Consider the following 24,364-nt stretch of genomic DNA (forward strand, 5'->3'; position numbering starts at 1 on the left):
ATCACTCCATAGAACACATTTCCACTGCTCCAGAGTCCAATGGCGGCAAGCTTTACACCACTCCAGCCGACACTTGGTATTGCTCATGGGGATTAAGCTTGTGTACGGCTGCTTGGCCACGGGAACCCATGTTATGAAGCTCCCGACGAACAGTTCTTAAGCGGACATTGCCTCCAGAGAGTTTGAATCTCGGTAGGGAGTAATGCAACCGGCGGTCCCGTTCTGTGAGCTTGTGTGGCTTACCACTTCACCGCGGAACCATTGTTACCACTTCACAATAACAGCACTTGTAGTTGACCGGGGCATCTCTAGCAGGGCAAAGATTTGACCAACTGACTAGTTGGAAAGGTGGAATTCTATGATGGTGCCACGTTGAAAGTCATTGAGCGCTTCAGTACGGGCTATTCTCCCAATGTTTGTCTATGGAGATTGCATGGCGGTGTGCTCAATTTTATACACCTTTCAGCAACGTGATGATTCAAGACAATTACACTAAAATATGTGGACACCCCTAAAAATTAGTTGCTAAATTTGAAGGGGTGTCCACATACTTTTGGCCATGTAGTGTAATTGTCTTGAACCAGCTAGACGCATTTCAGTACAACTAAACAGTTGACAGGGCCTTAATTTGCTGGTTGGGGGAGAAAAGCAATGTAAAAGGCATGCAGTAGTGTTGGCTATTTAACAGAATGTTTCTTTGCTGAAAATGTCAATAATTGTCCAAATTAATTTGATGGTTTATGTGAATAAAAGCATGGCCAAGGATCTGGATTTCCTTCTACACTTAACTCATCTTGAAAAAATGTCAGATTATGTAGCAGCAATACCTAACCACAGGGAGGCATTGTGTAGACTAGTTTTTACAGAGAAACATTTACATCATTGGACACAACAGGCTTCGTAAGGTTCAAATATTTATTAATTGGTTGTTGTCCTCATTCATTACACAATCAACATGGGTGTTACAGTAAGTAAAAATAAAGTAGGCCATTTCGATTGAGTCCAACTCTGCCCTCTGACATTGATTGCCAGAAAGAAAGACTGAACATCTCTCCTCGCACAATAACCAACACCACTGCTCCCCTCAGGAGGAGACTGAGTTATAGGGTCTGTGTTTCTGCTCTCACTACAGGAAGTGAACAGAACAGTGCTTCAAGACAGTGCAAACGGAGGATAAAGCCAACATTTTTTTTTATCGTAGTACAATAGCTTCAACACATGAATCCAATGAGGGTGCATACAGTCATACTGGTTCACACAGTACCTAGCATGGAAACACAGCAACCCAATCCTACAAGGAAGGAAGAGTATACCAGTAGATTAAGATGAAAGGGAGATGGATACAGTAGATCAGAGGACGGTTGGAACTAGGTCTGGGTTTGACTGCATCGGCAACGGAAAAGAGAGGGTAGGTGTGTGTCTAGATGTCCTTGAGGTCCTTCTGGATGCCCCAGAGTGTGTCTGCGCTTTTCTTCAGCTGTCCCACCTCAGCGTCAGTCAGGGTCATATTGATCACGCTGCCCACTCCGTTGCTGTTCAGCACACATGGCAGGGACAGGAACACCTCCTCGCCAATACCATACATGTCCTTGGGAAACAAAACACAGCCGTCAATTATCGCATCAAAATGGGTGTTTTATTCTCGTGTGTGTGTTTACATTTACACGTGGATAATGTGTGACTGGGTGCGTTATCCCGTCACCTTGACCATGGTGGAGACAGGATGGATCCTGCTCATGTTCTTGATGATGCTCTCAGTGAGATCCGCCACACTCAGGCCGATGGCCCAGTTAGTGTACCCCTTCAGCTTGATCACCTCGTAGGCACTGGAGGAGCACACAAAACAGTCACCGTCAGTCAACATCCGACTGTTGCCATCTTGAACAGGTCTCTCTCGCAATGAGAGGAACCTGTATGAGGGGTAAAGCAGCCTTTACTGATTCTAACAGCAGACCTATCAGCTCGTTGCCAGCTCTTAGCAAACTGTTAGAAAAAAAATAAAAAAAAAAATAAAAGGTGTTGACCAAATACAATGCTATTTCTCTGTAAACAAAGTAAGACTTTCAGCATGCTTATAGTGAAGGGCACTCAACATGTACTGCACTGACACAAATGATTGACATTTGACGCAGCCTTTGATATTATTGACCATAACCTGTTGAAAAAAAATAAAAATAAACGTGTTTTATGGCTTTTTAATGGAAGCTTCTCTAATGTCAAACATGTAAAGTGTGGTGCACCACAGGGCAGCTCCCTAGGGCCTCTACTATTTTTACCAGTGACCTGCCACTGGCATTAAACAAGGCACGTGTGTCCATGCATGCTGATGATTCAACCATATACGCGTCTGCAACCACAGCTAATGAAGTCACTGAAACCCTTAACAAAGAGTTGCAGTCTGTTTTGGAATGGGTGGCCAGTAATAAATTGGTCCTGAACGTCTAAAACTAAGAGCATTGTATTTGGTAAAAATCATTGCCTAAGTTCTAGACCTCAGCTGAATCTGATAATGAATGGTGTGGCTGTTGAACAAGTTGAGACCAAATTAATTGGCATTTACCTTCGATTGTAAACTGTCGTGGTCAAAACATATAGATTCAATGGTTGTAAAGATGTAATAAAGAGATGCTGATTTGACACCACAGTCCAAAAAGCAAGTCCTGCAGGCTCTAGTTTAGTCTTATCTTGATTATTGTCCAGTAATGTGGTCGAGTGCTGCAAAGGACCTAGTTAAGCTGCAGCTGGCCAGAACAGAGTAGTACGTCTTGCTCTTCACTGTAAATCAGAGGGCTGATATAAATACTATGCATTGAGGAGAGACTGACTGCGTCACCTCTTTTAATAAGAAACAATGTGTTGAAAATTCTAAATTATTTGCATAGTCAACTTACACAGCTCTGATACACACTTTTACCCCAACAGGGGTCTTTTCAGTCCCCAAATCCAGAACAAATTCAAGATAGCGTACAGTATTATATAGAGCCCTTATTGCATTGAACTCCCATCTCATATTGCTCAAATGAACAGCAAACCTGGGTTCAAAAAACAGATACAGCAACACCTCACAACGGCTCTCCCAGATTTCACCTAGATAATTTGTGTATGTATTGATATGAAGGCTACGTGTGCCTTTTTTTAATTGACGTAGTGCTGTCCTTGAGCCGTTCTTGTATATTAAATGTTTCATGTGGACCCCAGGAAGAATAGCTGCTCCTTTTGCAACATCTAAGGGGGATCCTAATAAAACACAAAAGCGAATTCAAAATAAAATGTGGAAGGGAGGGCAGGCTTTGACAGTAATTCTAGTATACAACATCAGTAGAACTAATTATATGAATTATACAGAAAATTAGCCCAGCCTTATATCATCCTTATTTTAGCCCTTACACCTTGACAGCTCCAGTAGATATGAATGAATCAAAAGGTGGGGAGCAATACGGTGTAAACTCCAGATGTACTACCAGGGCTAGGTGGAGTCAGAGGCACATATTTAGACTCTGGATGGAGCTGGGGATAGGTTCAGGGTAGTTACCTGTCGACCACTGCCTTGTGGGTGGCCTTCCAGTCCTCCTTGTCTCCATCAAGGCCAAACTCTGGGTTCAGCTTCTGCAAGTTGACTCCAGCCACATTGACACCGCTCCACACAGGGACTAGCACACACAGGGGGAGAGTCAGATATTTACACATTTAACCAGATTTTAGAATTTCCTATTTAAAACAAGCAGACTCAACTCATAACACATTCTTTCTGACAGAGATAATTGATGTCCAGAGTGATGTAAAAACCCATGCCAAAACAAGTACTTTCGTGGGATTCATTTAAAGCCTTTAAATCTGCCAACAGCCTTGTGGCTTACTAGATGTGACAAGAAGTTCACACATGAGCTCAGATTCCCACTGAAGTACACACTCCACTGACGTCAATATTGTCGCCATCATCCCCACCACTGGTATCGCCGTGTTCTCCCAGCACCCATCCGTTGAAACTGGAGGCATGGATGCCCAGGCGCTCAGCCATCAGGAAACGGAAGCGGGCGGAGTCCAGGTTGGTGCCGCTGCCGATGACACGGTGTTTGGGCAAGCCACTCAACTTCCACGTCACATAGGTCAGCACATCCACTAGGGGGTAGGGAAAGACGGGGATAGGGTCACACACACACACTTATCATTGACAATGCTAATGAATGACTGCCCATCCCTGTCACCCAATTTGTTGTCACAGTGACCGCCCTATCTTGTAATGTGGAATGGTGTGATACTGTAGTAGTTGATAAGGGTGGAATGTTGGGACAACATAATCTAGGGGAGAATAAGAACATTTTGTGTGTCCAAGATTTTATTTGAAATGTCAGTGTGTGTACCGGATTGTTTGTTTGTTTGTGTACCTGGGTTGGACACCACAATAAGGGTGCAGTTGGGGGAGTGTTTGACAATCTGTGGGATGATGTGTTTGAAGATATTGACGTTCCTCTGAACCAGGTTGAGCCTGCTCTCTCCCTCCTGCTGACGCACGCCAGCGGACACAACCACGATGCGGGAGTTAGCCGTTACGGCATAATCTGGACAGAGATCGAGAAAGAGCAATTGAATTACGTAGGATTTTTCCAATTCACATTTAGCAGGGGTAAAAAAAACCAAAAAAAAAACAACAAAAAAAAGAATCGAAATGGTAATCAAAACCTTACCCTGGTAAGGCCACTCGTTTCAAAATAGGCTGCATTACATGTTCAATTGCGAAATACATAAATATTCTGCCATTTTAGCTCTGAGCCACTCCAGTGGCATACACACAAGGAGATTCTCTTACCTTTGTCAGCGACTATCTTAGACGTCTTTAGGAAGAGGCTCCCGTGCTGCAGGTCCATCAACTCTCCCTTCAGCTTATCCTCCATCACATCAACCAGAGCCAGCTCATCAGCCAAGTCCTATAGGAAAGAGGGAGAAGGTAGGGTGGAGAGGAGGTGAAGGGCCAAAAGGAGAGGAAGGATATGAATACCTGGTATTTAGTTAGAAATTACATGGTAAAATCCACAATTACAACTAGCCTACATAACTGAGTAGTAACTATTTGCTGGTATCACAATAGTAGAGGTAAACTCAGAGTAAACTAGTACTGATAATACAATAGTAAGAGAAGTAAAGTAGCAGTAAGACAGTGATATAGTTAGACTTACCCTGAGGAGGACGCTGACGGCACAGGCCATACCCACCATGCCCACCCCCACCACGGTCACCTTGTTCCTGGGAGGCTCCGCGGGGCCGCTGGCCACGGGGGTGAGCAACTTCTGCATCACAGACGACATGATTCACGACGCTGGAGGGAGGGAGAGCGAGTTTAACCTTCAGACTAGTTATCAAGGTTGGTCTACTGTGAGAAATTTTTCAAACGGAAACCAAGATGAGTGTGAAATTTGGGTGAGAGGTCATCATGCCTTGGCGAAAAGCAATCAAATTGACATTCACCATTGAGCACGCTCTTTAGTCCAGGCATAGGCTTAATCTGTGTCTGGGAATCCAGCCCAAGGAATGTAATTCTTAAGCCAATCAAACACTACTGTATTTCATTTATTCAGTTAAAACCAATATCCTATTAACTGCCCCCCTAAAAAGAAAGGGTCGGACAGTGACCCTAATCCTCCCCTCATCATTAGGCCCCCCCCCCCCCCCGAGCCTAAATTACAATCCATTTCCCCCCTCCATTTGCTGCTGCTGAAGCAGAGGCGCACACACAAACTTACACAACAAGTGATATCAGTAGGAGAGTTGCTCTGTTCGCAAATATCTAGTCTAGTCCATGTGAGACGCAGTTACTATTGCTCGCAAACTCCTCAAACATTATTTATAACACTTCTTAAAAACAGACGCAGACGAAGTAAGCACTTCACTGTTATTGTACACCTGTCCTACACCAGGTGTTTACAAAGCATGTAACAAATAAAACTGTGATGAGTTAGAATTGTTTGCCACCAGTAGCCTGAATCCTCCATCAGCAGCTAAAAATTATACTGGAGTCCAGAGGCAGGACAGTCAGAAAGGTCAAGCAATGGTGTTATTACAATTTGACCTGAATAGAAGAGTTCAGCTGACGACACCTGTTCTACTACAGTTTTACATGACAATGTGACAAGTGGGCCTAACGTAGCCCTATAACGAGTAGCATGACCCAGATGTCAGTGTATGTTATTGCAATTCTTAAATATGAAAACAGTGCACCCTCTGATAAATGTCTTAATATATTTTAATCTTATGACAATGAAGGATACAGTGCCTTCGGAAAGTATTCAGACCCCTTGACTTTTTGTTACATTATACAGTCTTATACTAAAAATATATTAAATAAAAAATATCCTCGGCAATCTACACAGAACACCACATAATGACAAAGTTAACAGGTTTCAATTTTTTATCCCACATTCAAAATAATTAAAAAAACTGAAATACCTTATGTAAATAAGTATTCACCCCCCCTTGCCAAGAGACTCGAAATTGAGCTCAGGTGTATCCTGTTTCCACTGATCATCTTTCAGATGTTTCTACAACTTCATTGGAGTCCACCTGTGGTAAATTCAATTGATTGGACATGATTTGGAAAGGCACACACCTGTCTATATAAAAGTTGACAGTACATGTAAGTGCAAAAACCAAGCCACGAGGTCAAAGGAATTGTCCATTCAGCTTGAGCTCCTCTGTGGCATTGGAAGAAACTTCCAGAAGGACAACCCATCTCTGCAGCACTCCACCAATCAGGGCTTTATGGTAGAGTGGCCAGACGGAAGACACTCCTCAGTGAAAAGCCCATGACAGCCCACTTGGAGTTTGCCAAAAGGCACCTAAATACTCTCAGACCATGAGAAACAAGATTCTCTGGTCTGATGAAACCAAGATTTAATTATTTGGCCTGAATGCCAATTGTCACATCTGGAAGATACCTGGCACCATCCCTACAGTGAAGCATGGTGATGGCAGCACAGAGAGAGAGAGAGAGAGAGAGAGAGAGATCCTTCATGAAAACCTGCTCAGGACCTCAGACTGGGGCAAAGGTTCACCTTCCAACAGGACAACAACCCTAAGCACACAGCCAAGACAACACAGGAGTGGCTTCAGGACAAGTCTCAGAATGTCCTTGAGTGGCCCAGCCAGAGCCCGGACTTGAACCTGAAAATATCTCTGTCAGCAATGCTCCCCATCCAACCGGAGAACTGGAGAGGACCTGCAGAGAAGAATGGGAGAAACTACCAATACAGGTGAGACAAGCTTGTAGCATAAGAGAACTCAATGCTGTAAACTGCTGCCAAAAGGTGCTTCCACAAAGTACTGAGTGAAGGGTCTAAATACTTATGTAAAATGTGATTTGTTTTTACTTTTATAAATTAGCAAAAATTGAAATACTCAATCTAAAATATGTTTAACACTTTGTTACTACACAATTCCATATGTGTCATTTCATAGTTGCGATGTCTTCACTTACTTTACAATGTAGAAAATAAATCAAACGAAAAACCCTGGAATGAGTAGGTGTCCAAACTTTTGACTGGTACTGTATCTATGGGTGACTCCTCACAACAAGAACAAAAAGAGAACACCATGACTTTCACTCAATTTTATCAATAAAGGGTCTTTGAGGAAAGCTTGTTCACATGTCATTTGTATCTTAAAGCATAATTGAGAAATATTTAATTGTAGTCGGAATGTGACATTGACCTTACCCAGGTCTCCATTAAGACTCCATAATGTTTCATCTGTAGGTGCTACAAATTAAAAGTTGGTGTCATATGAACCTTTATTGCTTACTCTGTAATGAGTAGTAGTTTGATATTTATGAATATAGAAAAATATAAATGTTTAATATATTCTACAGGCATATCAAAGTTCCAGAGTGGGATTTCTGCTAGTTATAAAGTTATGGTCCATTGTATACAGATACATTGGCATAGTAGGCAATGTAACCAGTCAGACCTCCTTTTGCTTGCGTCATTGCACATCCTGCAAATCACCAGCAGAGGGCAACCATTTTGAATCCATTTTCACATTCACTGTTGGTAATGCTTACAAATTGGATCATAACTCTTAAAAGTAGCAGAGATCCCACTCCTGAACTTTATATAGCGTGGGAAAAGGGAATCCGGACACTTAAAACGTAGGTGTAGACGCATTCAGAATTCCATGATCAGAATACTAAAGCTGCATGAACTGTCAAGTCTAGACACGTCGAGAAAGGGGGAATTAAAGGCTTGCCCATGAAGACTTTGCCTGGCACAATGTGTTCACCTTGTCAGTCAATCCTATAGAAATTGGCTAACAAAATACTAGACAAACGGGTTGATAAATGGCCCTATGGCTGGGGTCAGAGGCTGCCTATTCACAGTGGACTGAAGGGGCAATCGCAAGACACATCGTTGTCATGTATACTGAACAAAAACCATGCAAAAAAAAAAGTAAGACTTTACTGAGTTAAAGTTCATAGGAGGAAATCAGTCAATTGAAATAAATTCATTAGGCCCTAATCTATAGATTTCACATGACAGGAAATACAGATATGTATCCGTTGGTCACAGATACCTTAAAATCCAGCAGTGTTTGGTTTTCGCAAGGCATAAATGGGGCCCATGTTGTCCAAAAAGTTACTTTTGACTCATCTGTTCATAAAACACACTTCCAAAAGTCTTAATGATCATCCAGGTGCTTTTTAGCAAACTTGAGAACTTTTTGGACAAGATTGGTTTTTCACCAGATGTAATGGGACCCAACACTGCATTCCACAGTAACAACCTCATTCCAATGGTCAAGTATGGTGGTAATGGTTTGGGGATGCTTTGCTGCCTCAGGACCTGGACAACTTGCCTTAATAGAAGGAACCATTTACTCTCAGAGAATTCTACAGGAGAATGTCAGGCCAGCAGTCTGTAAGCAGAAGCTAAAGCGCAGCTGGGTCATGCAGCAAGACAATGATCCAAAACACAAATCTACATGAAAATTGCTAAAAAAAACACCACATTTGAAGTTTTGGAATGGCTTAGTCAAAAGTCCAGACCTAATCCCAATTGAGATGTTGTGGCAGGACTTTAAACAAGCAGTTCATGCTTAAACCCACAAATGTCACCGAGTTAAAGCAGTTATACATGGAAGAGTGGGGGCAAAACTTCCAGTGACTAAAGACACTGAACACCTACAGGAAGAATTTGGTTGGACTCAATTGCAGCTAAAAGTGGCACAACCAGTTATTGAGTGTAAGGGGGCAATTACTTTTTCACAGGCAAATTGGGTGTTGCATAACTTAAATAAACATGTTTCCTTTATCTAATATTAGGTTTTGATTGAAGATCTGATCATTGAACACTTTCACAGCACTAACTTTAGTTTGAGATTGTTTACCTTTAAAATGTAAGAAATATTGCCTTGTAATTCTGTTTCAAAAACCCACATATCTTTAAGACACTTTCAAATTTCTCTCCCTCACTAGCGAGGATAATGAAAGCTCACAGCAGTAATGGTAGACCTACCAATTAGTGATTTTACTGATATCAATTGTATTTGTGATTAAAAAAACTAATGGAATTACAGCAACTGAATTGGCTACAATGGGAAATCAAACCACAGTTGGGTGGGTCACCTGCTACTGTCCTCCCTTCCACTGACATACTGTCTAATTTACAATGAAGGCCTACACCGGCCAAACCCTGACGACGCTGGGACAATTGTGCGCTGCCCTATGGGACTCCCAATCACGGCCGGTTGTGATAAAGCCTGGATTCGAACCAGGTTGTCTGACTCTTTCTACAAGGCTTTCTATCAAGTTAGGTCTGCCAAATTAGATGTAGCATTGGGAGGGGAAAAAAATAAAAATACATAAATCCAGCCATAGAGTATTGCCTATCATCAAAATAAAAGTAGTTTATAACATGCACAATTAGAAGCATCAATCTATATAGAGCAAGCTTAACTAAATTCGAGCCCAGTAACTTTGCTCACCGCATCCTCCTTCGATTGTCTCGTCTGGCTGCCACGAAAAGCCCCCACCTTGGAGACAGTCAATCACATCATTGTGGAGCTGCTGATCTGCTCGAAGTGTGTGCGTGTCACTGGCGATGTACTTTGCTGGACGTGCTAGCTGTTCTCAGCGGCTCATCACTTCAAAACGCATTCCGTCTTGGTGTTATCGATTGGCTTACTATTACCGGTAAAATTTAAGTTATAAAATCGCAAATCATCATAAACCTGACACTTAAATCAATCATTTTGGTTGCCCAAAATGTGTGAATGTGTGTTTCACTGTCCAATCTGAGGCTTGAACATGATCTGAACGCGTGATCTGAGGCTGTTTGGTCTCTTGCCCATCAACTTGGGAAAGCCTCAAGGCAGAGCGGACAGTGCATTATAAACAAAGCGCCGCATATTTATTGCCCCCCAAAAAATTAACACACGACTTTTTTTGCGGGGTGTGGAGAAAAGGCGAGCATCCGTTACAGTAATTCAACTTTGTCCGGCCTTAACAGGTATTATTCGTCCTAATTTGACAGTTATATAACATGGACGATACAGCGGAGATAATAGAAGACAAGTACTGGAAACAATAGAACACTATTAAAACCTCGGGAAACCAGGCCTGGTAATCATAGCCGACTTTGAAAAGGTACGACTGGATTTATATACACACTACCAGTCAAAAGTTTGACACCTACTCATTCAAGTAAATAGAAGGCACATTAAAGCTCATCTCCTTTAAGATTGCACATTCAGCAAATCACCAGCAGAGGGAGTTTCCTTTACATTTTCCCATTCCCTGTGTTGGTGGTGCTAATGACATTCATCATAACTTAAAGTTGCTGAGAACACACTATGGAAATGTGATATACTTGTAGAGTACATTGTTTAAAACAATGTTTTAATATGAACTAAATAAGTGTACTTGAGATTTTCAATATTTGCAATGTTGAATAAATTAATGTGAAAGTTTTATTTCATAACATAGACATCCATATTTTAGAGCACTAAGGACTATAAATACAATAGGACCCGTGTGGCTACGTTGGTAGAGCATGGTACGCACTTGCAACACCAGGGTTGTGAGTTTGATTCCCACAGGGGACCTGTAGCCACAAACAAAACATGTATAAGTGACTTGTATGCAAGTCACTTATCCAGAGCATCTGCTAAAATGTAAATGTAGAATGCTACCAAGATGTCTGTATCATGCAGGGGTTCAACTTTCATAGGGGACATGTCCCCCACATTCTGAAAGTGCATTTTTGCCCCCCCCCCCAGTTATAATTGGAATGTGATACAAAACAAGTCCACGGTCTGCTTTAGGACCATGCGGACCCTTCCGAGCCATCAGATAGGCTGTTTGGAGTGTACATCTAACTGGATAGATATTTATATATATTATAATAATAATAATAATAATAATTCCCCCCACTTCTAAAACCGAAGTTGCGCCCGTGGTATCATGTACTGTTCACGGATCATACGAGGAGTCCAAAAAGGGCTAAAAAAAATTCCCACTTTCATCATGAGCTTTTCAAAAATGGTTTATGATACAAATGTAAAAGGTGTATCAAACATTCTTCCTCTCAATGTGAGTATTACCATAACAATCTGACATATAAAAATATATTCGGGCCTTGCAGGCGTGGACTCTGTTTCAGTATGATATATTGGATAAAGTAATAAAGACAGACACCAATGTCTAGTTCAATAGCCTTGTTCATGCATTGTACAAATCCCTACACGCGGAGTCCGGGGAACAGTCCGGCTAGTCGATTACCTATCAACTAGACTCCGTAACATCATCCTTTTCAATAGAAAGTGCAAACATAACAGCATAACATTAAATTCTTAACAATCAAGTCATAACAATTAAGAACGCATGACATTTTCTTTTTACTTCAGTTGTCATCTTCCTTTCTTTTTAAATTTTCTTTTTTTCTTTATTTTCTTTTATTTTATTTATTTTTATTTTTTAAATGTTTATTTTTATAAACAGGAGGACAAGTTAACACAGTCTCTTGCTTACAGAGTAAGCCTGTCCGGTGGCTTGCACAGCCGACCCACCCGTGAGTAAGTATTGGCTCTGACAGGGGTAGGATTAGGGCCACGAGCTGGAGAGCTTGGTGGGGTAGAAGCCTCACCTTCAGTTGGCTCATGTCTCAATTCTGCACCTCTTACCCTTAGGCCTGGACTGTGATCCATCTCATCTAGGTGAGTGTATGGCGTGTTCTGGTTTGTCCGCTCTGCTATGCGCAGATCCACCCGATTGCGACGATAGAGGGAGCCACCAACATCCACCAGGTAAGAGCGTGGTGCAACTCTCTGTAGGCACGTGCCCAGCCTCCAAAGTCCTGTGTGGTCTCCCGGCAGCGGTTTCATCCTTATCGTTTCACCCACCTCCAGTTCTGGTAGGTCTCGAGCAGTCCGGTCGTAGAAGCACTTAGCGAGCTGCTTTCTGCGACGCGGTTTGTCCGTGACGCCAACCATGACGCAGGGCTCAAGTAGCTTGTTAGCTACGGGGATGGTAGTCTTCAGACGTCTGGACAGAAGGCGTTGTGCTGGGCTGCTGTCCATGTTTTCGGTGGGTGTGTTCCTCCACTGTAAGATCGCTTTCCATGGGTCGTTGCTGTCGCGCGGCCCTGCTTAACAGGTTTTTTGCAATCTTGACAGCTGACTCTGCCTTGCCATTTGCTTTTGGGTGTCTTGGAGAGGAGGTTACATGGTCAAACTCCCATTCTGAGGCGAAACGCTTGAACTGTGCAGTGAATTGTGGGCCATTGTCCGTGATTACCTTGTCAGGCTGACCTTGCCTGGCAAACTGCGCCTTGCAGCGCTTTATGACCGTCTCTGCAGACAAGTCAGGGAGCAGTTCAATTTCCCAAAAGTCAGAGTAGTGATCCACAATGAGAAGATAGTCCTTTTGTCTGTGGCTGAATAAGTCCATGCTGACGATTTGCCAGGCCCTTGTGGGCAGTTCGTGTGACATCATGGTTTCCTTTTGCTGTTCATGAGCGTACTCGTTGCACGTGGTACAGTTGCTGACAAAGTCTTTAATTTCTGCTTGCATGTTTGGCCAGTATAATGTTTCACGAGCCTGGCGGTAGCATGCGTCACCTCCAACGTGACTGGAGTGTATGCGGGTAAGCATCTCTGGACGTAGTGATTTGGGAATAATGACCTTCTGACCTCTGAACAAGACGCCATTTTGCACGCTGATCTCATCTCGAAAGGTCCAGTATTCTCTCACTGTGAAAGGTGTCTCCTCTTTCAGGTATGGCCAACCTGCGAGAGCCATGGACTTCAGTGATTGTAGGTGTTCGTCCTTGTCAGTGTGTTGCCTGATCTGGGCTAGGCGGTGATCTGTGACGTTTAAGTAGTCTGCCTGATTGATCTGTTGAACATCTTGTTGTTCCTGCTGTAGCGAACAGATGGCCTGCCGCTGATAGGCAGTGCCTCTGCCTGTACATTGTGCCGTTGCCCTGCTCAGTGTGTCGCTGATGTACATCTCTGGTCCTGGCTTGTAAATGACCTTCAGGCTGTAGTTTTGCAGAGTCAGGAGCATGCTTTGAAGCCTCTTGGGCGCGTTGAGGAGAGGTTTACTGAATATGGCAATGAGTGGTTTGTGGTCAGTTTCAGCGGTGACCAGCTCTCGACCATACAAGTAGTGATGGAATCGCTGGCAAGAGAAGACGATGCTGAGGCACTCTTTCTCAATTTGTGCATAGTTCTGTTCGGGTGGGGGTGAGCGCTCTCGAGGCAAACGCAACGGGTTGGCCTTCCTGCATAAGGCAGCATCCAAGTCCCCTTTGACTGGAGTCACTCTGGATTGTGACAGGCTTCGTGACGTCGTAGTAGCGCAACACTGGCATGGATGAAGCCAGAGATTTCATCTCCTGCACCGCTGCCTCGTGCTTGGGTAGCCAGTGCCATGGTGTGTCTTTGTCCAGCAACCGGCGCAGAGGCTCACAGACTGCTGATAGGTGTGGCATGAACTTTGCAAGATAGTTTGCAAAACCGATGAGACGCTGTACTCCTTTTTGCATCAGATGGGTTTGGCATGTCGAGGATCGCTCGGACCTTGTCTGGGTCCGGCTTCAGGCCTTTTGCCGAAAGAATGTGGCCATGGAAGTGGACGTCTTTCACCTTGAACTGTAGCTTCTTCAGGCCAAGACGAAGCTTAACTGTTCGACAGCGCTCCATCAGTGCCAGGAGCTTCACATCGTGGTCGCGTTCTGCTTCATCGTCTGTGTCACCACAGCCTACGATCAGGACATCATCAGCGATGGGTTCAATGCCCTTGAGCCCAGCCAGTAACTCGTGCTGCTTGCGTTGGTATACCTCAGGTGCCACTGAGACACCAAACGGGAGCTTGAGCCAGCGTTTCCGACCCCAGGGGGTCCAGAAGGTAGTCATGAAGCTGCTTTCTTCGTCCAGCTTGCATTGAAGGAATGCATCTCGGGCATCCACCAAGGTGAAAATCCTGGCCTTGGGAAGCTTGTAGAGGACATCCTCTAGTGTCGGCATGATGTAGTGGGATCGTTTCAATGCTTGGTTCAGATGCTTTGGGTCGATGCAGACCCTCAGCTTCTCTGGTTTTTTCACTATGACCATATTGCTGATCCAGTCAGTTGGTTCGGTCACAGATGTCATGTGGCCATCGGCCTCATACTTGTCCAGCTGGGCCTTCACAGCCACTTTCATTGCAATGGGCACATTGCGAGGAGCACACTGGACTGGAGTGATGCTCTCATCCACTTCAAAGTGTACCTCACCAGGCACTGATTCAACGGGCATGTTGAATACATCGTCATATCTGTTGAGTAGTTGTTCTTTGGACAGGGGTCCATGTTGGACATGATCCACAATGTGCAGGTCATTTGGTACAGTGAACTGCATCAGTCCCAGGCGTTCGCATGTAGAGCCTGAGAGGAGAGGATGTTGACTGGTTTTCACAATCTCAAACTCCAGCTTGTGTTTGCGTCCCCGAATAACACATTCGGTCTCAAAGGTGCCCATAGAGCTCATTAGCTCTCCTGAGTACAGCTTTAGTCTAGTATCGCTGGGCAATAGATGTGTGTCAGGTGCCAGATTGATTTTGTCTTTGTAGCTCATTACGTTGCATGTAGCACCGGAATCCAGTTGACATTGTTGTTGCTTGTTGTGTAATCGTAGTGTCACAAACCATTTCTTCCCTCTTGAGTGTACAGCCCCAATGGATTCATGCATGTAAATGTTACTTTCACTGTTCAGCCCTGAACATTGAGTGACATCATCAACACAGTGAATCTTGCCCTCACTCACCCTTCTTTTGCTTTTGAGACACACTTTTGCAAAGTGATTATTAGTTCCACAAGCTCTGCATGGTTTTCCATAGGCAGGGCAGTGCTCTTTGCCACGTGTGTGCGTATTCCCACAGTATTTACATGCTACTGGGCTCTCTGTGTTCACCGTTCGTGGTGAATTACTCTGCCTTGATTGGTTTTGCCTGAATGTCTGCCTAGCAACAGCGTGAACAGTGTCAACGTCGGAGCGTGGGGTTTCGATTTCCATTGCTCTCATTCTCATGTCAGTGACTTCAGCAGTGCGGCACATTTCGATGGCAGTTACTAATGTTAAGCCTCTCTCTCTCAGTAGACGCCGGCGTGTATCCTCATTTGCAATTCCCAGTACTATTTTGTCACGAATCAATTCATCTTTCAATCCCCCGTATTCACAAGTGGCGGATTTTTCTCTCAAACGGGTTACAAAGTTGTGTACTGACTCACCCTCTTCCTGTTTGCAGCTTCCAAAAACGAACCGCTCGTAAATTACGTTTCTGGCGGGTTTGAAGTAATTCTCCAATGCATCCAATATAGCCTTTGCATCACACTGTTGTCGCGCTGTGAGGGTGAGATTGTGCCGGTAGATATGCCTGCATTCGCTGCCCATTAAACTCCTCAGAGTTGCCGCTTGTACCTCGTTGGGTTTCTCATGTAGACCGGTCGCCAGCGCATAGTCCTCGAATTCATCCCTGAAATTGTCCCAATTAGTATTCCAGTCCCCTGTGAGAACCATGGGATTAGGTGGCGGAATGTTCGCTGCCATAGCGATGGAATAGGAGACTTCTTTGCCTTCAGTCATCGAGGTAGGTAGTGATGCTAGCTAACCAGCTAACAACTAGTTGATCAGTGTTGTGAGTAGGAATCGGCGTGTGTTCGCATATGGAACGTAACCGCGCCTATACTGTACTTAGCTACAAAAATAACAAACGTATGGTTTTCGAGCCACTTCTGATACCATGTTTCAGTATGATATATTGGATAAAGTAATAAAGACAGACACCAATGTCTAGTTCAATAGCCTTGTTCATGCATTGTACAAATCCCTACACGCGGAGTCCGGGGAACAGTCCGGCTAGTCGATTACCTATCAACTAGACTCCGTAACAGACTCGCCAAATTGAGGCCTATTAATAATAATAATCATATTAAAAATATTGAAGCTTCAAGATGTCCGGAATGCGATAACTGATATCCCAATAGGTCAATTATTATTTTTCTATATAAAAAACGAAGCCATGTCCTTGTAGGCCAATGTTTAATACAATAGTCCTTCCATCGTCCTTGATGGTCGGATACTTTTTTTGCACTGCAAGATGGCAGAACATCTATAACCTCCACCTCGTTTGTCACTTTCCATTAATACTCTGCACAGTTCAAGATAATATTCAAGTCGTCAGTAAATCATTAGCCACATCTTCAAATTACACATTCCGTAATACGAGAACTTTGTCATGTTAAAAAACGGAGTCTCCCACGAAGCTCAGAGGAAAATGTCATTTTCCTGTAAAGTGAGCGACAGCCACCTTTGTAAGAATCCATCGACTTGTCGTTCTAGGGAGCTAGCCTACTACCTAGCAAAAACACAGCATGCCATTAGGCTTTGTGTAGCCGAGGACTAGACAGCCTACAAAAACGCTGAAATATACATTTCTATTCAGCCGTAAAGGAAATCTAAAAGGACTTGCAATAGCCCACATCGACTATTCCAAAATGTCAATAAAACCCTAACCATGTATGCATTTCAAGAACATTTAGGCTGTTGCAAGCTACAGAATGTATCCAACAACAAAAAGTGTCGGCCTACGTGCATTTTTTAGCATACAAGCGTACATGAGAATTCACTCAAAGTCAAAGCAAACACCGGCAGTAGCTAGATACATACATTTTCCAGCGATTTAAAGAGCAGTTATATCCCTTTTTGGTCCAAAGAGGTAGGCGAGTGAAGAAGGTAGAGAGAGGGCGTGACGACTTGACTTGTGGAGTGCGGGGTTTAAATGTGTTTTAGAGAAAGAGGAGGATGCAACATTGGGCTTTACCACTGGCTGAGTTTGACACGGGGAGAATCTCAATAGTATATCCTCGCGTCCGCTCTCCTCGCCTCTTTCTCAAACCCCATTGGAGGAGAAAGTCAGACGGGCGGGATCTCTGGCTTTGTCATCCAATGGGTTTTGAGGAAGCGAGGACGAGGAGAGAGGACGCCAGTAGGATGCAATTGAGATTGTGAAATAGGTTGTCAGACGGTTGGACCAGATTTTGGCTTGATGGGTTACAGCTATTGTCAGATTTGATTTTTCGTAGAAGGTAAAGAATTTACACAGCAGATTATGAGAATTAATGTAGCAGGTTAGGATAATTATTTAAGGATAGGAACGGGTAGGCTAAAATGCAAAAAAATGATGTGCTTGACGTTAATTTGACTAAAACGGTATCCCTTCCAGCCATGACCCTTGGACCAAATTCACATTGGCATGGGGATACATTTGCGCACACACAGAAGAGGACATTTTAAGAGCTGCTCTGCTGTGATAGCAACGGCTACCTATAAATACATTAATTCAAGTTGTCTCCCCAGGAATCAATCTCTGGTTGTTACAAAACGTTATGTGCATGTACTGTATTATCTAGTCTATGCTTTATTGTTGTACTGTGTAGGTATATTATAGGCCTATTACACAGCCTAGGTGTATTCAATGGACTTTAATAGGAAAATGAAAACTGTAGGCATAGCCTACTCTACCATATTCCCAAAAGGTGTTCAGCACCTACAGAGGGGGAGGGAAAGGGAGAGAGAGAGAGATATCATGCTCAAGTTTGCATGTTTTAAAGCCTATGGTGATAGACAACATGTGATTCTAATATAGGTAGACCTAACTTATAGTAAGCTCACAAGCTGCAATGGTCTTAGCTACAGATTGTAACACCAGATAATATGATTAAACCCCAAGAAATGTGGCACCCATTATGCTTGGAGTTACAGGTTAGATACTGTTCCGTGTAGGGCAGATAATTTTTGGCCAACCATACTCTTCGTCCTCGATTAGTGGAAACAAGAGTCTCAAAAATGTTTGTTTCTAGTTGTATTGGGTCCGTTTGATTTTAGAAAATGCTCCATTAAAATAAATACATTTTTTTGCTCCATTATATAATTCAACAATGTGTACGCCACAATCTTGTCTATTTCAAGTCTTCTCTCATCGATTGAGAGGTGGGTCCATCCCAAAGTGCCACATGTCGTTTTGACGGACACCTGTCTCAATCAATGAGAGAAGGCTTGAATTAGACAAGATGGTGGTGTACACATTGTCTAAACTTTGATACTCATAGCTTTTTTGTGTGATCAACATTGTTTATTGATTTGTTACACAAACATAACCAGATCAAATAACAAACATCACCCAATAAATTATTTCCTTGTTGAGCCCATTTTCTTGAAATTCTCTCTCGACATTACATTTACATTTTACATTTAAGTCATTTAGCAGACGCTCTTATCCAGAGCGACTTCCAAATTGGTGCATTCACCTTATGATATCCAGTGGAACAACCACTTTACAAAAGTGCATCTAAATCTTTTAGGGGGGGGGGGGGTAGAAGGATTACTTTATCCTATTCCTTAAAGAGGTGGGGTTTCAGGTGTCTCCGGAAGGTGGTGATTGACTCCGCTGTCCTGGCGTCGTGAGGGAGCTTGTTCCACCATTGGGGTGCCAGAGCAGCGAACAGTTTTGACTGGGCTGAGCGGGAACTGTGCTTCCTCAGAGGTAGGGGGGCCAGCAGGCCAGAGGTGGATGAATGCAGTGCCCTTGTTTGGGTGTAGGGCCTGATCAGAGCCTGAAGGTATGGAGGTGCCGTTCCCTTCACGGCTCCGTAGGCAATCACCATGGTCTTGTAGCGGATGCGAGCTTCAACTGGAAGCCAGTGGAGAGAGCGGAGGAGCGGGATGACGTGAGAGAACTTGGGAAGGTTGAACACCAGACGGGCTGCGGCGTTCTGGATGAGTTGTAGGGGTTTAATGGCACAGGCAGGGAGCCCAGCCAACAGCGAGTTGCAGTAATCCAGATGGGAGATGACAAGTGCCTGGATTAGGACCTGCGCCGCTTCCTGTGTGAGGCAGGGTCGTACTCTGCGAATGTTGTAGAGCATGAACCTACAGGATCGGGTCACCGCCTTGATGTTAGTGGAGAACGACAGGGTGTTGTCCAGGATCACGCCAAGGTTCTTAGCACTCTGGGAGGAGGACACAAGGGAGTTGTCAACCGTGATGGCGAGATCATGGAACGGGCAGTCCTTCCCCGGGACGAAGAGCAGCTCCGTCTTGCCGAGGTTCAGCTTGAGCTGGTGATCCGTCATCCACACTGATATGTCTGACAGACATGCAGAGATGCGATTCGCCGCCTGGTTATCAGAAGGGGGAAAGGAGAAGATTAATTGTGTGTCGTCTGCATAGCAATGATAGGAGAGACCATGTGAGGATATGACAGAGCCAAGTGACTTGGTGTATAGCGAGAATAGGAGAGGGCCTAGAACAGAGCCCTGGGGGACACCAGTGGTGAGAGCGCATGGTGCGGAGACAGATTCTGGCCACGCCACCTGGTAGGAGCGACCTGTCAGGTAGGACGCAATCCAAGCGTGGGCCACGCCGGAGATGCCCAACTCGGAGAGGGTGGAGAGGAGGATCTGATGGTTCACAGTATCAAAGGCAGCAGATAGGTCTAGAAGGATGAGAGCAGAGGAGAGAGAGTTAGCTTTAGCAGTGCGGAGAGCCTCCGTGACACAGAGAAGGGCAGTCTCAGTTGAATGCCCAGTCTTGAAACCTGACTGATTAGGATCAAGAAGGTCATTCTGAGAGAGATAGCAGGAGAGCTGGCCAAGGACGGCACGTTCAAGAGTTTTGGAGAGAAAAGAGAGAAGGGATACTGGTCTGTAGTTGTTGACATCGGAGGGATCGAGTGTAGGTTTTTTCAGAAGGGGTGCAACTCTCGCTCTCTTGAAGACGGAAGGGACGTAGCCAGCGGTCAAGGATGAGTTGATGAGTGAGGTGAGGAAGGGGAGAAGGTCTCCAGAAATGGTCTGGAGAAGAAAGGAGGGGATAGGGTCAAGTGGGCAGGTTGTTGGGCGGCCGGCCGTCACAAGACGCGAGATTTCATCTGGAGAGAGAGGGGAGAAAGAGGTCAAAGCACAGGGTAGGGCAGTGTGAGCAGGACCAGCGGTGTCGTTTGACTTAGCAAACGAGGATCGGATATCGTCAACCTTCTTTTCAAAATGGTTGACGAAGTCATCCGCAGAGAGGGAGGAGGGGGGGAGGAGGATTCAGGAGGGAGGAGAAGGTAGCAAAGAGCTTCCTAGGGTTAGAGGCAGATGCTTGGAATTTAGAGTGGTAGAAAGTGGCTTTAGCAGCAGAGACAGAAGAGGAGAATGTAGAGAGGAGGGAGTGAAAGGATGCCAGGTCCGCAGGGAGGCGAGTTTTCCTCCATTTCCGCTCGGCTGCCCGGAGCCCTGTTCTGTGAGCTCGTAGTGAGTCGTCGAGCCACGGAGCAGGAGGGGAGGACCGAGCCGGCCTGGAGGATAGGGGACAGAGAAAATCAAAGGATGCAGAAAGGGAGGAGAGGAGGGTTGAGGAGGCAGAATCAGGAGATAGGTTGGAGAAGGTTTGAGCAGAGGGAAGAGATGATGGGATGGAAGAGGAGAGAGTAGCGGGAGAGAGAGAGCGAAGGTTGGGACGGCGCAATACCATCCGAGTAGGGGCAGAGTGAGAAGTGTTGGATGAGAGCAAGAGGGAAAAGGATACAAGGTATTGGTCGGAGATTTGGAGGGGAGTTGCAATGAGATTAGTGGAAGAACAGCATCTAGTAAAGATGAGGTCAAGCGTATTGCCTGCCTTGTGAGTAGGGGGGAAGGTGAGAGGGTGAGGTCAAAAGAGGAGAGGAGTGGAAAGAAGGAGGCAGAGAGGAATGAGTCAAAGGTAGACGTGGGGAGGTTAAAGTCACCCAGAACTGTGAGAGGTGAGCCATCCTCAGGAAAGGAACTTATCAAGGCGTCAAGCTCATTGATGAACTCTCCAAGGGAACCTGGAGGGCGATAAATGATAAGGATGTTAAGCTTGAAAGGGCTGGTAACTGTGACAGCATGGAATTCAAATGAGGAGATAGACAGATGGGTCAGGGGAGAAAGAGAGAATGTCCACTTGTGAGAGATGAGGATTCCAGTGCCACCACCCCGCTGGCTCGATGCTCTAGGGGTATGCGAGAACACGTGGGCAGACGAAGAGAGAGCAGTAGGAGTAGCAGTGTTATCTGTGGTAATCCATGTTTCCGTCAGCGCCAGGAAGTCTAGGGACTGGAGGGTAGCGTAGGCTGAGATGAACTCAGCCTTGTTGGCTGCAGACCGGCAGTTCCAGAGGCTGCCGGAGACCTGGAACTCCACGTGGGTCGTGCGCGCTGGGACCACCAGGTTAGAGTGGCAGCGGCCACGCGGTGTGAAGCGTTTGTATGGCCTGTGCAGAGGGGAGAGAACAGGGATAGACAGACACATAGTTGACAAGCTACAGAAGTGTTGTTTCTTGTATTATTGTCTCTTGTGTCTTTAGAGAACTGTTTCACTTTGATATCCTTTTTCTTCTGTCCTGATTTTCTCTTTCTTTTCTTCTGTTAACTAGATATTCTTTGTTGTTCTTCGTTAGCTAGCTAGCTTCTTCCAAAAGAGTCCCTAGCAACTGCTTAGCAACTGGTAAACAATTCAGCTAGCTAAGATAACTACAATTTTATGAAAAATAGTTATTTTTCAAAAGCGTATCTTCTTTGTTTGTTGCTTGTTTTTTCTCCTATTCAGTCTTGCAGTTTTCTTTTGCTTTTTTCCGATGTACTTCACTCTAAAAACCATGTAAATTTCAATATTTGTAGGAGCTCAAGTTCTCTCACGTCACCCCGCTCCTCCGCTCTCTCCACTGGCTTCCTGTTGAAGCTCGCATCCGCTACAAGACCATGGTGATTGCCTACGGAGCTGTGAAGGGAACGGCACCTCCATACCTTCAGGCTCTGATCAGGCCCCCCCCCCCCCCCCTTAAAAGATTTAGATGCACTATTGTAAAGTCGTTGTTCCACTGGATATCATAAGGTGAATGCACCAATTTGTAAGTCGCTCTGGATAAGAGCGTCTGCTAAATGACTTAAATGTAAAATGTAAATGTAAGCTCATTTTTCAGCTGCTGCTGCTCAAATTGGAGTTCCGGAACACGGACATCATGAGTAGACTACACATAATTCTATGAAGAAGAATGTGGTAACCCCTGGACCTCTCCATGATGATACGAGGGTCATTCCACCAATTTAGTGCCCTTTGAGAAGTGTAACTTGGTCAATAAACATTTGATTTCACCTCATTTTAATAAATAGCACATGCTCAACTTTATAAAAAACGAATTTTCCCATCTCATAAGGACTGACACAAAAAAAAGACTAAGCGCCAAATAAATTAACATGGTTGACTGTAACAGTGTTGATGATTTAATCTTAAATCAGCCATTCATCTCCTTGTGACAAGGTGAATGGAAGCTTGTTGTGTGCAATAGGGAGTGGCAATTGAGTGCAAGCTTCACCAAAATATGAATACATGTTAAAACATTTCTAGCCTGTCAATCTGTTGGCAACGTGGTTGACTTGTTATGCTCAACCCACTCAGTTTTCTGCCAAAAAGAGTAGAACCAGCTCACCTGGTTTTACACTATGATTTGACTATTAGATGTTCAATGTTTCTTTTGAAAGGAATAGTTTCACCATATTAAAACAAGAGTTCAGGTCATGTAACAGGGTTGACCTTAAAATTAGGGACAGAGGTAAATTAATCACTAATCACAGTAAATAAATAATATTCTACAGAAATAACTTTGTCAAAACAACAAAATATCTACGGCTTCAAAATGATGGTGAAAACCTCGAGAAATGTTGGGGTTAAAAGGGTTAAAATCTTCCTAGAACAGAAGGTACACGGAGGGACATGTCAAAATGCTGAATTTCGGCACTTTAGCAAGTCTTTATTCATATAAAAAATCAGATCTGTTGAATTGTCCATGTGATCTATATTAAATGGCACTTCAGTTAAAATTCAATATTGGTGCACGTTTCTTGGAACGACCCACCACAATATTCTCCTCCTCGTATGATCCACCTCCTTCTCACCGAACTCAAAACGTCCTGACACTTGTTCTAAATGAATGCATCTAATACGATGTGCAAGTGAAGTCATCCTCTGTCATACTTCTGGGTCCTGTCCCATCTTTTCAATAGGCTTGATGATTATATCAACAAATTCAGGAAAAGGCGGTCTTAAGGTACGTATGTATATAGTGCATTCGGAATGTATTCAGACCCCTTCCCCTTTTCCACATTTTATTCTCAAATTGATTAAATCATTTCCCCCCTCATCAATCTACACACAATACCCCATAATGACTAATCAAAAAAAGCTTTTTAGAAATTGATGCTTTTTATTTTTTTTTATTAAAAAATGAAATGCCACAGTTACATAAGTATCAAACCCTTTACTCAGTACTTCTCTGCAGATCCTCTCAAGCTCTGTCAGGTTGGATGGGGAGCGTTGCTGCATAGCTATTTTCAGTCTCTCCAGAGATGTTCGATCAGGTTCAAGTCCGGGCTCTGGCTGGGCCACTCAAGGACATTCAGAGACTTGTCCTGAAGCCACTCCTGCGTTGTATGGGCTGTGTGCTTAGGGTCGTTGTCCTGTTGGAAGGTGAACCTTCGCCCCAGTCTGAGGTCCTGAGCATTCTGGAGAAGGTTTTCATCAACGATCTCTCTGTACGGAGTTCCGGCTTAGCATGTGAATGGAGAAGAAGCTCGTGGACGAGGCTCCTATGCATTAGATCATTTTGACAAATTTGTACTTTGCATTCCACTTTCTTACATATCATATTTGATTAATGAGTTTGTAAGTTACCTTTTTGATTCAAATGTCACACGACCTGAGGAGCAGAAGACATGTAAACTAATGTTTCAACTGCGATGGCAAAAGTGCATGGTAATGTCGCCCGACTCCAGTCCAACTGT

The 24,364-nt window shown here is 44.2% G+C and overlaps 1 protein-coding gene across 1 annotated transcript; it reads right to left on the minus strand.

Moving 5' to 3' along the window:
• Positions 1 to 901: 901 nt before the first annotated feature.
• On the minus strand, positions 902 to 17,257 carry ldhb (L-lactate dehydrogenase B chain). Its single transcript, NM_001140497.1, is given in 8 exon segments — positions 902 to 1,588; positions 1,703 to 1,826; positions 3,533 to 3,650; positions 3,946 to 4,119; positions 4,386 to 4,559; positions 4,808 to 4,925; positions 5,175 to 5,314; positions 17,191 to 17,257. Coding segments are annotated over 7 exon segments (1,005 nt in total). The 5' UTR covers positions 5,304 to 5,314; positions 17,191 to 17,257; the 3' UTR covers positions 902 to 1,420.
• Between the last annotated feature and the right edge of the window lie 7,107 nt (positions 17,258 to 24,364).

Source organism: Salmo salar, chromosome ssa17, assembly GCF_905237065.1.
Source record: "Salmo salar chromosome ssa17, Ssal_v3.1, whole genome shotgun sequence".
NCBI classification, from domain to species: domain Eukaryota; kingdom Metazoa; phylum Chordata; class Actinopteri; order Salmoniformes; family Salmonidae; genus Salmo; species Salmo salar.